The sequence below is a fragment of the Puntigrus tetrazona genome, chromosome 18, assembly GCF_018831695.1.
Source record: "Puntigrus tetrazona isolate hp1 chromosome 18, ASM1883169v1, whole genome shotgun sequence".
Taxonomy (NCBI): Eukaryota; Metazoa; Chordata; class Actinopteri; order Cypriniformes; family Cyprinidae; genus Puntigrus; species Puntigrus tetrazona.
Window position 1 is genome coordinate 13817289 of NC_056716.1, and position 14464 is coordinate 13831752.

At 38.9% G+C, this 14464-nt stretch overlaps 1 protein-coding gene across 1 annotated transcript in view; it reads right to left on the minus strand.

Moving 5' to 3' along the window:
- The window catches only part of pid1 (phosphotyrosine interaction domain containing 1), a 22290-nt gene extending 8013 nt beyond the window's left edge, over positions 1-14277 (minus strand). The window contains 3 exon segments of the mRNA XM_043264862.1: positions 1694-1695; positions 2594-2740; positions 13966-14277. Of these exon segments, the coding sequence (XP_043120797.1) occupies positions 1694-1695; positions 2594-2740; positions 13966-13995 (179 nt within the window). The 5' untranslated portion in view covers positions 13996-14277.
- Between the last annotated feature and the right edge of the window lie 187 nt (positions 14278-14464).

The window sequence follows — 14464 nt, forward strand, 5'->3', positions numbered from 1 at the left end:
CGTCACGGTATTTCGAAATTTGTCCGAACTCGAAACACGCGAAGTTTAAGTTTTAAATAACTAAAACTAAAAAAAATGCATGAAAAGCTATAAAGACATATAAATAATAATTTAAACAAATGACAAACGCAAAAAACTAAATGGGGAAATAAAATGCATGGATTAATTATTCCTTATAGGATCTAATAAAATGCCTTTCGAAAATACAGCAAATTGTTATTTAATGCTTTCTTTAAAGACACTGAAGTGACCTGTGTAGCAGTGCCCTAACAATACCTAGAGTCTCATTTTAAAGTCTAAGAATGCCTTCTTTAGCGGGGTTTCGGATCTCTCAAAGTGCATATTCATCTGATGGGAATTCACAGAATAAAGACGGAGACGTCGGGGCAGAGGAAGAATGTGTTTATGGTGGATTGTGGCGACAGTTTAAACCCGTGTATGACCCTGATCAAAGAACGGCCAATTCCACAAACCCGCAGAGTTATGAGGAGATCAATACAGAAACCACAGTAACTGACACACAACAACACACACATTCATGGGAAACATTCATCATTCAATCACATCTGTCTGCGCGCACACACACACACACACACTGCACAAACAAAACAGTAGAATCTCAACGAGACAGGAACAATTAAGGACAGGAATAACAAAATCCTGATACCAGAAACGGTTCATATCAGGATTATTAAAACTAGTTATTTCATTTGTTAGTGTATATATATATATATATATATATATATATATATATATATATATATATATATATATATATATATATAAAATTATATATATCATAAATTAAATTCAAAAATCATTTAGTGCAACCTGATGCATTAATAATATAATAATAAAAATGCAAATAATAAAAATAAACACACACACAAAATACAGACAAAAAAAAAAAAATACAACAAAAATGAAAAATATAAAAAAAACTAAGCCAAACTAATTTTATTTTATCTAGCTGCCAAATCAACATTTAGAATCTTTATTTTTAGCTTCATGCATTAAAAGAACTAAACTTAAATAAATATGAATAAAATCTATATAGACATTTAACAACATTGAAAATAAGAACAAATAAAAATGGCAAAAAAAGTTTATAAAACTATAATAACATTTCAATAATACAAAAACAACACTGGTTTAAACAACAAGAGCAGACATTGCCTAGTATGCCTAGTGAGAAGTGTGGGCATAAAACATGCGCGCGCGCACACACACACACACACACACACACACACAGAGAGAGAGAGAGAGAGCAGGGCTGATTGCCATGGAAACAGCGTATAGGCTAGCTTTGTTGAGTTGTTACATAATCAAAGGGCCTCAATGGATGATTAGGTGGTTCTTTCTTTCTTTCTTTCTGTCCGTCTTTCTATCACTAACCCTCTCAAACAGCTACTCTCATGCAACAACACGTGGTCAGACATCGGTTAAAACAGCCTGTGCCATCTTAAGAAACATGCGAATCATTATAAAACCGGTCTACACCCAAAAATGTAGAAATGCTTGTGGTGGAGTGTGAGTGAGTGTGTTTAGGGCAAACCAGATGCTTTATATTCTCTGAGGTCCATGTTAAAATACACAGATGAAAATATGTGAAATGTTTCAACTGAGCGCAAATATGTGCCCACAGTACATTCCTTAATGTTAGAAATGTGGCATAAATTACGCCGGGCTCTACAGCTTACGAGAGAAAGAACCAGAAACACTAGTGAGGTGGAAGAAACATGACAAAGAAAGAGACAGACAGAGATGCTCCGTGTTTGTCTTAGCCAGCATTTTGCCATGAATGGATGCTGAGGTTGCCATGGCAACAACATCGCAGCTTCTTTAGTAGGCCGATATCCTTGAGAGATTTTCTGTATTTTTAGCTGATGTATTATTCGGCTGTTCTTTCTCTCAATACATGCATGTGACTCTACAATATTCTACAAGGTCAGCTGGACAAACACTAGGGCATAAATGCCTCCAAATGCAGAAGTACGTTAGTTGTACACTACTGAAATATCGTTTTCCCAATAGACAAATATGTTGCCCTGACCGAAGTCACAATGTTGAATATAAAGCCTCGGGTCATTGTGGAGCGTCTCTTTTGCATTTAAAAATCAGGCCAATGACACGATGCTCACGGTTATGTTCAGAAAAGTCAAAAATGTGAGCTATCCTGAGATCAAACGAAGAAGAAGCCTCATTTAAAGTATGATATTTCTAAAAAGACTGCATAACATAACTTACATGAACGACAACAAATCATTCGCTGTGACCAAAATGCAGAAAAAGCATAATACAGGAAATGATATCAAAGAGAAGACCCATCAATATTGTGTCAGTAAAACATTTGATATTTTATGGTTAGTTCAGGTAATAAAATGCATCTTGAATGAATAATTCATTATAGTTCTAAAAACAGAAAAAAAGTATTTAAGAAAGATGCTTGCACTCGCATGCATTCAAGGTAGAACTAATAATTATTTTTATGTGATGGTTGCACCACATGACGATCAATTTAAACTTCTTTTCTAGAAACCTGTTTTAAACCAGACTTAGTTTAGACGCTCTCTTGTTTGTCGTTGGGCATTACCTTATATCCCGTGTGCGCGCGGTTCTTCGTGTGAGGTGTGGTGGAGCACAGCTCGATGGCTTCCGGCTCGTGAAAGATCACGGTGGGCAGCGGGTCCTTCCGGAGCGTCAGCACGTTGAGTTTGGTCTTTAGCATGGTCTGTAAATGCTGAAAAGGAGAAGAACTAAGTTTAGGCCGCGGTTTGAAAATGTTGAACAGATCTACAGGTGCCTCCGTTTAAACTCATTAAACACCACTTCCACAACCAGGACGGATGAATGAATTGTTTGCGCATAACATCCAAGTTGCTCCATAAAGTTTATGGCACACTTGTGTGATATTACACAGATGTCTGTCTCTCTCTCAGGCCACGCTCGTTCTTCAATAGAGTGTTATTTATATGTAATAAATACAAAATGGGACAGCGCTCACCCACTCGAACTGCTTGCTAAGGGAGATTTAAATGGGATAATTATGAATTATACAGAGAAACCTTCTAACTTATGCATTAGAAAAATATTATAGTTCACATAAAACATTAAATAAAATGAGCAAAAGAAACCAAACTGTGGAGTTCAGTGGGCATAGTAATAACTGGAGTTGGTACTTCCCAAAGCTATCAATCTCATAAACATCACAAACTCCTATAACGATTTATATAGAGAGTATAGAACATGTGTCTCTTATTAGTCATTTGTCTGTAAATTGGTGCACAGGACCAAAACCTTGCCAAAGTTGCCCTAAAATAAAAACAATACATTTTCTTGTCTTAGGATGACTTTAATGAAGTTTTTTGATCCACTTCAAATGGTGACTACTGTATAACCAAAACATTTATAAGGGAAGAGTGCGCTGATTGTTAAATGTCGGCCATTCAGATTCATCTGATTCAGATCCACAGATGATTTTGAAGGGAAGAGAAGAAAGGGAAGAAATATGCAAAAGGGGGCGAGTGAGACGGAGGAAACGAGTGGATGACAGAAGCCACATGTATAAACGCACCCTGAGCCCAGAATCAGCACTTTACAACTTTCTGAGAGAAAGAAACATTCCTGTGGTCTGAGCATAAAAGAATAAAGAGAGAAGCAGAGAGAAAAACAGAGAGAAAGAAAGAGCGGTTTGTTCAGGGGAGGGCGAGGTGTTGAAACAAATCTGGAATTTTATTCATAATATTTTCACTGCGATTCATTTTTATTCTCAGCCGGGAAGTCAAAAAGACTCTATTTACAGCTCATTCAACAGAAGACCGCAGAAGAGCAGCAACCGAGGCCTTCCGTGAAAAACAGCACGTTTGTTTGTAACTGCACTGTCATTGTCACGTTCTGCTCTGCAGTCGTGCTCCAACGTTCTTCAAAACATATCTGTCTGAATTTCCGCGGGGGTCATAATAAAGTGTCTTCTAAAACAATGATAATTCAAAGTTTTGGTATGTCGACCTTAAACTTTCCTTCCTGAAATAAGATATTGTTTTCCAAACTTTACCTCCTACAGAGCAAAAGGGTTCCTCTCTAGAGACGGAGTGTTTCTGAGAAACAGGAGGACATTCTCAGAGCGGAGTCCTCATTTCAGGAAAGCTCTACACACATTTTCTCCATTTACATCAACACTGGATGCACGTTTCTTGGGCAAGTTTTCAATGGGCTGATCCACAGGAACAGTTTCACTTCTGTTTATAGTTGCCAACAAAAACAAGTGCTGAAGAAACATCACGTGAGGTTCAAAAAGAAGCTTTAGTACCAAAAGAAAGAGCGCCGTCAATAATTTTTTATTATTTTGGCTTTGCTAGATTTTCTAGAACAGTATGACCCAGCAAAAACAAAACCATCACACTGGATATTGGAACCATAACTGCTCATATTATATGTGTGTGGCTAATAAATAAATATCAATTTTCAAAATTAATTTTACATATTGTCTACTACTATGTTGCGATGCCTCAATTCACCACAACATTGAAGCGTCACACAACATACGGTCAACTATTTGTATTTTTAAGACGAATAACCAATTGAAACTGTAAACTTGCAGAGTAGAATGTTTTTTGATTGTAATAGAGTTCATAAATGAGTATCTATTTTGCGATTTAAGAAGGAGAGTTTTTATTTTAGAAAGTCAACAGGAAAACATACAGTCAGCAGACTGTGTTTCTATCCCAGACATATTCCTTCACATTAAAATGGCTTCTATTCTGACTAAGGTCTATATCAGGGATCCTCAAATCTGGCCCACAGATGCACTTTCCTGCAGAGTTTAGCTCCAACCCTAATCAAAAACACCTGATCGTGCTAATCAGTGTCTTCAAGATCATTACAAAATCACAAGTAGGTGAGTTTTATCAGGGTTGGAGTTAAACTCTGCAGTGTTTTGGACCACCAAGGCAAGATTTAAGAAACCCTGGTCTGCGTCCTCCATTACTGAGCATCGAAAAAAGCTTTGCTACACTTATTTTGAACCTCCAAAATGTTTCTTACATTATCTCTTTGCTGAGGTCTGCCAATATCTGCTACAATTTGATTCAAAACAACGTTCCTGGGCCAAACTGCCGCCAATGAGCTTCACTTAATGGCTTCCACACCTGCTACTAATGCCAACTTTGTTGTCTTCAACCAAACTTCAGGATCACATCTGCAGCACAGTAACAACTAACAACACATTAAGCCAATGCAGAGGATTACTCCCGGATTCATCAGTAGTTGCTTCAAGATCAAAATAAATGGGTGTCAGATAAGGGTGATATCCAAAATATGGACTAATGTGAGGCCTCTGAGAAACCTTTGCTTTCATCATTTGGTCAAAATCCAAGTTCGAGTCCATTATTTGGCACATGTGCGTCACCAACACGAGTACTAGTGCCAAACAAACAGAGGTCCAAATCAAATGCTCTAGTGAGAAAAAGGTTGGCCTAATGTTTTTGCAATGCTGTTTATTAAAACAAATAATACAGAAATCTAATTTTGCATCAGGACCACATGTCACAAATGCAAAAAATACATGCATGCATCTATACTGTTGAGCTTTATCTTGGCATGTCTGTCAATTAAGTTGCAAAAGCAGCAGTTGCAAGTCGTAATTACAGTACTTTCGTAGACTTAGTATCTAGAAGGAATGTAAATGTAAATAATAGAGATATTGTGTGAAAATCGAACAACATGCTACCAATAAAATGCGATTAAAATATGCAATGTTTCTGTACTTGTCCAAGGAAGGGAGGTAGAAAACTTGTCAGATTTATACTGTGAAGCATGTATATATGCGCGTGTCCGCTGCCTGCTGCGTGTGGGTGAGAGATGGACTAAACTGTGTCAGTGTTTAACACATTAAACGAGCGTTTGTGGGTCTGTCCTGCAATGATGGGTTTAACAAGACCAGGAGTGTCTCTGTTCATTCATATATCACTCACAGACAGACAGAAAAAGAAAAACACGAGAGAGCTGGAGTGAGTTAGGGAGGTAGTGAGACAATGGAAACGGTTCAGGCAGATCTCTGGCGGCTATCAGCTTGATTACATCTGACAAGCCTCGTATTTCATCCGCACTCAGATTTAGCTGACTTCTGGCGACATTCCTCAGCAATTTGGTCTCGAAAATATAGGTCAGAAACACATAAACAGAGTCTTTGCAGAATATTTTGAGTTAAACGCAACGGTCTTTAACAATGCCTGCCAATATCTGCGACAATTCAAAACACTGTTCTCGGCCTTCGCTGCTGCCAAAGGCCTTCGCTTAATGACTTCCACAACTAAACTACAAAGCCATGAGTTTGCCGTCTCCACTCATCTTCAGGGACGCAGACAATGATTCAGGCAATGTTTTCAAACTCGTTTTAACCGTTTGGTCCAATCACGAACTTCCCATTCACGACATTCTACAAAAATGCAGGAATTAGTAAAACCTCTTTATGATGATTTTTAAAGCTATCACTTGCCTAGAAAAGGCTGGTTAAATGGGGCTAAAGAGGTTGTGAAAAAAGGTTAAAGTCATCTACTTACAAGTCACTTTCACAGCCTTGTTGTGTTTATAATTGCACTCTTATAAACTATTCTAACTCAAACTTTCAGGGAAAATGTTTAAACGAAGTCTGAACGGTGGTCTGGGTGATGCTAAAATCATGCGACTGTGACCTAGTTCATTTATAGCCTACATTTTGCTTTTCACTGATACATAGACTTCATAAAAGATTCATAAAAGATGTGTTTATTTGTGAAGATTGTCATGAAGAACAACACTGTTCTTGACCAAAGAGTGTATTTTCCCCAAAGTAAATCCAAAAGCCAATACAAAAATCTTAAATCTGTATATATTTGAAGGTAGGTGGACACACAACATGGACACACACCTGGGTTTTTGACAAGGAAATAAGGGGGATATGAACTTGGCCTATAAAAATATATAGTCACTGCAGCAATCTATTAAAGGGATAGTTTATCCCAAAAATGTTAATTCTGCCATTACTCACTCACCCTCAGGTCGATGACGCATTTTTAAGATGTCTTTACTACCTTTCTGGGCCTTGAACGCCCAGGTGAACGAAGGTTTTACAGGTATGGAACAGCATGACGGTTAGATCATTTGAATTTTAAGGGGCACTATCACTTTAAGACAAATGAATCGCATGGCATTTGCAGCTCAGGCTATCGGCTCAAAATGTGCCCAACAAAACTTTGCAAGAGATGCGAAGAATGCGAGTTGCTCTCCAAAGGCGATTTATTGGCCTATTTGAAAGCAGACTTTCACACAGAGATGGCATACGCCAATAGTAGGTTGAGAATGAGAGTGTGTACAGACAAAGCTCGTAAGTTCCAGTGTGGGTGCCGGTCGGGTTTGCGTATAACTTTACGAGGGGCCGCGTTGCGTTTCACATGGACCCGCCAGGGCCAAGTTAGGACAGACATGTAGGAGGTCCCATGTTGCCATTGGTGGATGCCGCTGGAAACAAATATCCGACAAAAATGGAAGTGGGAAGATGCCAATGGCACCGGAAACCTCAAAGTCAATGCAGGCCTCGCCCACCTTCCTAAAAACACCAATCAATGTCAAGTAGCACAAGCACCACTCACACATACGAACAAATAAAAAAAAAAAAGATACATCATTTAATTGTAAATGCATACATTTTTCTTTACAATTTTTTTTTTTTGGATGCGTTTGCACACACATACACACCCCACCATAAGCTCTCCGTGAACTCTGTGAGAGACTCCTGCCAGACACTAGAGAAGCTAACGACAGACAGACATATCTGTGGTTTACCCTCAAACTCACTCAACACAAGCACACACACACTCACTCAAACCAAATGATATTCTTGGAAACTCTGCATTGTAACAGAATAAGGCCATATTGTGCTGCAGTTCTCTCAATTAATCCTTTAAAGAACACCCAATAACACATACTTCACACAAATGCCAAACCCAAATCTCTCCTCTCCATGCGAACGCACTGCAGAAAGACCGGATTCAACTTTGAAGGTGGGTTCACTTCAATTCGCTTATAAAGACATAAACACTGGAACAAGGTGGGGTGGAAATACCTACAACACGCAATTTTGTAATGGCACAAAGAATTAGCAGCTATCATGGGCGTCCTTTCCGGATAGACCTCAGTGTTTTAGTAAATTAACTGTTATTTAAGAGTCAAAACTCAAGGTACCTCTGATGAGCAATTATCTGGGATTTGAACTCACGTGAACTCAGATCTTTGATATTTTGAACTTAACTTCAGGCAATTTTGTTACCTGAACTGCTGAAAATTTAATTATTTGCACTTATAATTAACTTTGAATTATGATTTGGGGCTTTGTGAGCCAAATTGTCGAAACGTATGCTGCATTTAACAAGTGTAGAAAATCCGGAAATATTATTTTAGTTTTTACAGTAAAATGTGGGTTGAACAATTATCTGAGCCGATATTAAGAATTTTTATGGTTAATGCTATTGGTCATTTTCAAAATAAAGATAATGTAAAAGCCAGCCGTTGTTATTCTTATTCATTTAATATTTTACACAAGATATCGGTTCAAAAAAAATCATTATCGGCCTGTAATAACTGATATGGGCCTTGAAAAACATAAATCAGGCAAAAATTATTAAACCTGTAATTGTGTTGTTGTCTCTCTTAAAGGGATAGTTTACTAAAAAACGCATATTCTGCAATTATTTACTTGCCCTCAAATATGACTTTCGCGAAAGACGACATTTTAAAAAATGTTAAGAAACAAAACACCTGCCAGTAGCCATTGACTTAAACAGAGCAATCCTCACTGCTCACATTTTTTAAATATCTTCCATATCTTCTTCTTTCCACGCTATGGAAGTCATGGCTGCCAGCAACATTTTTTTTCTTCGTTTTTCAAAATATCTTCTTTTGCATTCAGCACAAAAAGAAACTCTTACAGGCTTGGGTCAACTTGATGGTAAGTAGGACAAATGATGATGAAATTTTCATTTTTTTGGTGAACTCTTCCTTTAACAAAGATTTGAGAAGTGCATCACGTTTTGAGCAAGAGGGAAATGAAATTTAAGTGTTAGCAGAAAATAATGATGACTGTAGATATAAGCTATGAAACGAGAAGAAGAGCTTCTTGAATTCATTTTAAGTTACAGCTTGTAGGCATACGTACAGGCATAAAATCAATGTGGACATGATTTGTAATGTGGGCATAATTTCTGCTGTCTTGGGCATTTGAACATGGTTACAAGTCCTGCTGAGACCGGTTTAAGCTGCCATACTGACGACCAGCGGAATCTAAACGGATAGTTCTGTCTGTGTTTACTCACCGGCACGTCATGTTCAGATCTTATTAAACGATCCAGTCTGAGATGTTAAAATCTCACTGGACGGGATGTTTATGACAGCACAGGGTGGTGGTAGAAGGGTTCACCTGCAGTCGCCCTGGTTACACCTTCATAAAGGTCAGTTCTGGAGCTCAAATGGAGTTTCAGAAACGAAAACACAGAATAAAGCAGAACAGTTCCAGATCACAGAATGGGAGAGACGAGAATGAGACTGAGCATCGCCATTAACACAGCGATGCCCGTTACCATAGAAACGCCACAAAGAGAGAGCCTGCCGGTAGTCATGGTTACAGTGCAGCGGACACTGAGAGTGCTTCAGTGCATTCTGAGAAAAGTGCGTTGGGAAAGAATCAGTGCACACAAGTGTTTATGTGCGGAGGGCTTGAGAATTCAATCTCGTTTCAATGATTGTAAGAAAATCAGCCCCAAGTCCCTTGCTGTTAATTGCAGCACTAGAGTGACAGCTGTATGACTGGATGGTCTTTGGAATCGACATTGGGAATGAGACCCTCAGCTCCAGAGAAACGATGTCTCGATCTGTGGTGCTAGGAATGTGTGTTTGTGTAACACCAGATTACACCGGGCAGAACGTCACGTAAAGCATGTCTTAGCCTCAGAAAAATAGAACTCACTCACACGGTAGTTTAAAGTAGTGCGAGAACATTTTCAAGTCCCCCAAATCAACAGAGCTTGTTCTCCCTTCTTTTTAGACCGATCTTACAACTTCGATGCCAATTCTTCTATTACTTATGTAGCCTATGTGCATAATTATGCGATCTAAATACACGTGGAAACCATACAGTTTGTCAGCTGAGCTTAACTTCTATGGAACAATCTTTAATATAAACATGAAAAGTTTTGCATTTATCGGAGTACTAAACTGCCCTTATTGCATGCTGTCTCAGCTCCAAGTGAAAACTTGCTCTGTCTTTCTTCAAAATGAAAAAGTGTGAAAACGTAAGTAAGAGCTGGTCTGCACAAAGTCAGTGAACCACAAGGGTCTACTCAAAAAGCAATGGATCCTGAGGCTGGTTCTGTCCAGTTGGGGTTATGCTGGGAGGAGCGCAGTAAGAGGACAAAACTCTTGAAGTCAATATATTCTTGGTAACACCTTACAAACCTATTATCTTACACGAGCAAACAATAAACAATGTATTTATTCATCTTTGTTACCATTGGATTAACTAACATGTTCGATTATACTTATAATATTCTACTGTTACCATACATAAGATCTGATTGTATTGTTAGATGGTATAATCCTGTTAGATTAAAATCTCCACGATGTAATGCTCTTAATGCATCCCATGGAATTCACCGAATCCTGCTAAATCCAGTCTTTTATGAGATTATAAAGAGTTCACTCCAGATTTGGAAAAAAAGAACTGTATGCAAACAGTCCTACATTATGTCTTTAACCACGTGCTCAGCTTAAAATGTATTACTACGTACAGAGACTCTTAAAATTAAAGGCTTTATAAGTGGATTTTCGCAGTGATGCTGCAGAAAAAAAAACATTTTAGCAGCCAAAAGAACCTTTCAGTCACCGGTTCTTTAAAGAACAATTTAATTTTCAAAAAAAAAACTATTTTTTCCACTATAAAGGTCACATGAACAATCAAAAGCAATAACGAAGCATTCTTTTTAAGAGCGATACAGTGCTGTTAGATTTAATTAGTCACTATATTGTACCTTATAGGAAATATCCATTTTTATTTCAATGCCAGTGTAAACAATAGCATGTACAATTATAAAAGAACCCTAGCAAAAAACTAATGTATTAGAAAAACATTTGCATTTAGTTCAAAATATTAACATTTACTGACATTGTTCAAGACACTTTTTTTTAGAGTAACACTATTTTAAGGTGTATATAATAACAATTATGCATAATTACATCCAAATAACCTTAAACCAAACCCTTCTCCTAACCCTAACCATGTAGTATGTACATGCAGTTAATTCATATTAACATAAATGAATTATTACCTTAGTAAGTGGTTTACCAGTTTAATACACCAAAAGTACAATTGCAGAGTACTTTAAGCGCATACATATGTATTTAAAATATATTTGTAGTACTTAGCATTAAGCCTGTCATAAGTTTTTGTTGCGTGATGTATTGCCTCATAAATAACTGCAATAAGTGATATTATTGTTATTTTAACACCATTTAATGCCACTGAATGCATAATCATAATATGACAGATATAACAGAATAATAATGCAATAAGGCCTACGCACTAACTTTAATTGTTAAAAATATAGTTAGTTTTCAAAAGTATCGAAATATCAGATACCTTGATTAGAAAAATAGAAAAAATGCTAATGAAGCTGCAAAAGACAAGTGAAAAAAAAGAAAACATTGTAATTTTTTAATGTAAATATTATGGGTAATATATTGCATTAACAAAAAAAATGATAGATATACATATATTGTGCGATAAGTCAATATACTGATTAATGCGACATAGCATGAAATAATAGATGCAATTTTTGTACATTTTAAACATGCCATTTTAAGTATATTTAATTTTCACTCTGGAATTAATAACCTACTTCATACACTGAAGCAGATTTATTAATGATAAAAATGTTGTCCACTGACACGAGTAAGCATGTTCCTGAAACCCTGTGTTTGAAGTTTTAAAAGCTGATAAACTCAAAAAAGGGACCGGTATGGAATTAGGTCACGGATCATGGTCTAATAAGGACCAGGTTGGTTCAAAGCATGTGAAAAATCAGTGAAATACCACAAAGAACTGTATTGTTTATAACTAACAAGCATTCTGGCTAACAAACCTAAGCTTGCTAAGTACGGTTCTAATCTACTGGATGGTTTCAGGAAGGAGAACTTCGGATCTTGAGTCCGGTTTGCGCAGAGCTGCGACAGATGAATAAAACCTGGCCGTGGCTACACGGCTTTAAATTGTTTACAGTGGTTTGATACAAACATTTTGCTACGCGTAACAGCACATTTTGTTGATCAAATCGGTCAAAGCAGCTTTCAAAAGAGTTTACTACGCTATTTAATCAGTGTCGCCATGCCAAGCACTGAGGAAAAGATTGTGCAAGTTCATCTGGCGAAGCCCATCCAGCTCCACATCTGGATGATATTACAAACAGTGGAGACGTGAAGCCCAGCACCCCAGGAGATAAAAATACTTGACGTGAACTTTTCTTTTTTTTTTTATTTGGAGGAGATTTACAGGTAACTGCCGGACGTCTATAACCGGATGGATCCGAAAGCTCGGAGAAACCTGGCTAAACGTTCTTGCACAGAATCTGGATGCCCATGACGCGTAAAACAACCAAGAGGCACAGCTTGCCAACAGATGTGCCGTGTGTGTGTGTGTGTGTGTGTGTGTGTAAACCCGGTCTCAGCTGCCATTCAGATATCATCAGGCATCTTGAACTGGTTTAAGTTGACGTTCCGACTTTAAAAACGTAAAAAGTCCATACTTTCAGGACTCCCACACCTTTTTCAACCAATTCACGTGGACTTTCCGTTCGTGATGCGCGGATGGGAAATGACCCCTCCAAAAAGCTTTTGCAAAGTTATGAGCGGTTTCTTGCTGGTTCTAGCCGGCTGTCCGGCTTCAAAAAAAGGCCATCTTAAGCTATGGCACGGCCAGCTGGTAGCTAGTTCAATGACCAGTTAAAGGGACAGTTCGCTAAATTCAGTCGCCCTCAAGCCACACCAAAACAAGACTTCCGTTCATCTTCTGAACACAAATTAAGATATTTTTAATCGCGAGAATAAACCTGGTCGATAAATTGTCTTCAGAAAATTTGGACTAGACCACTCAACTGATATCAGATTAGCTGTAAAGCCTCTTTAGAAAGTCCCAAAGTGGAGGTTGTGCAGAATAGATCAACAGAGGCACAGAAATCTCTTAGATTTCGTTAAAAATATCCTCATTTGTGTTCCGAAGATAAACAGAAGCCGCATGGGTTTGGAATGGCATGAGAGTGAGTACATGATGATTTTTGAGCGCACTATGCCTTTAACGACCATTGAGGACCAGCTAAAAAGTAGAGAGATTTCAGGCACTTTTGAGTTGGTCAGTCTGAGAGACCAGCTCGGCTTTGGCGTTGACTTTGTAACGGATTTTAACACGTTTTAATAAACCTCAACGTCCCATGTTTCCAGGTCCAACGTGAACGCGGGACTCGAACGCGGCGCAAACGCAACGCGAGAACGCGCCCTCAGCCAAGGCCAGGAGCGCAGCAAGTTCCAGCACAAACAAAGTCGCTCCAGCCATTTCACAGACAGCAGACAGACACGCCGACGCTGTGAAATGGCCTTGGGTCTGGAACGGCGTGAAACGGTTTAGGGACAACTGTAAAACTTCAGCTCTGTTTCGCGACCAGACTCGCAGCTGCAGTCCAGACGCTCTGAGCTTCAAGCCAGGAGCGGCGATACAAAGTTGAAGAGCCGCGCAACGCCGCCGTAGCGGTTTATCAGATAAACGGAGGCTGGACGAGGCTCGCTGGATGGGAAGCTCGTGTGCCCGTTGGCTGGCCTGCACGCCGCGTCTCCGCAATGAACGACAGACAACAAAAGCGTTCCTCGCATCAATTAGACGTCCGATCTTACCTGCAATCGCTCCGACGCAGGCTGCCACATTTTAGTAGAGGATACGCTCGATTGTCAGGCTGGAAACAGGGATAGCCCGGCTATAACATCTGCTCGCTTGAGGCGCGTTCTTGCTCCTTCTGTCTCCTCAAGCAATCCCGAGGATAAAATAAAGAGACAGTGAATTCCAACGGTGCGCAAGAACGAAACTCCGCCTGCGAAAACACGCACAGGCTCTTTTCTTTCTTTCTTTCTCCGTCCCTCCGCGTCCTCCGCCCCCTCTCTCGACGGCTGCTCTTCTCGGAGTGACCAGAAGAGGGCGCCACTTCGTGGAGCGTTGCAGACGTTACGTTACGCGTATTTGTTTTGTTTTTTTTCACAAAATGCTCGGAATTATTGCGACTTGTAACGTTTGAGGACACAAATTGTTTCAACAGGCCGCTGTAACAAATTCCGTAACATCGGTACAGATGTTACATGTAACTGCAGTTTAGTTCACAAAGGTTGTCACAAGCTGCGT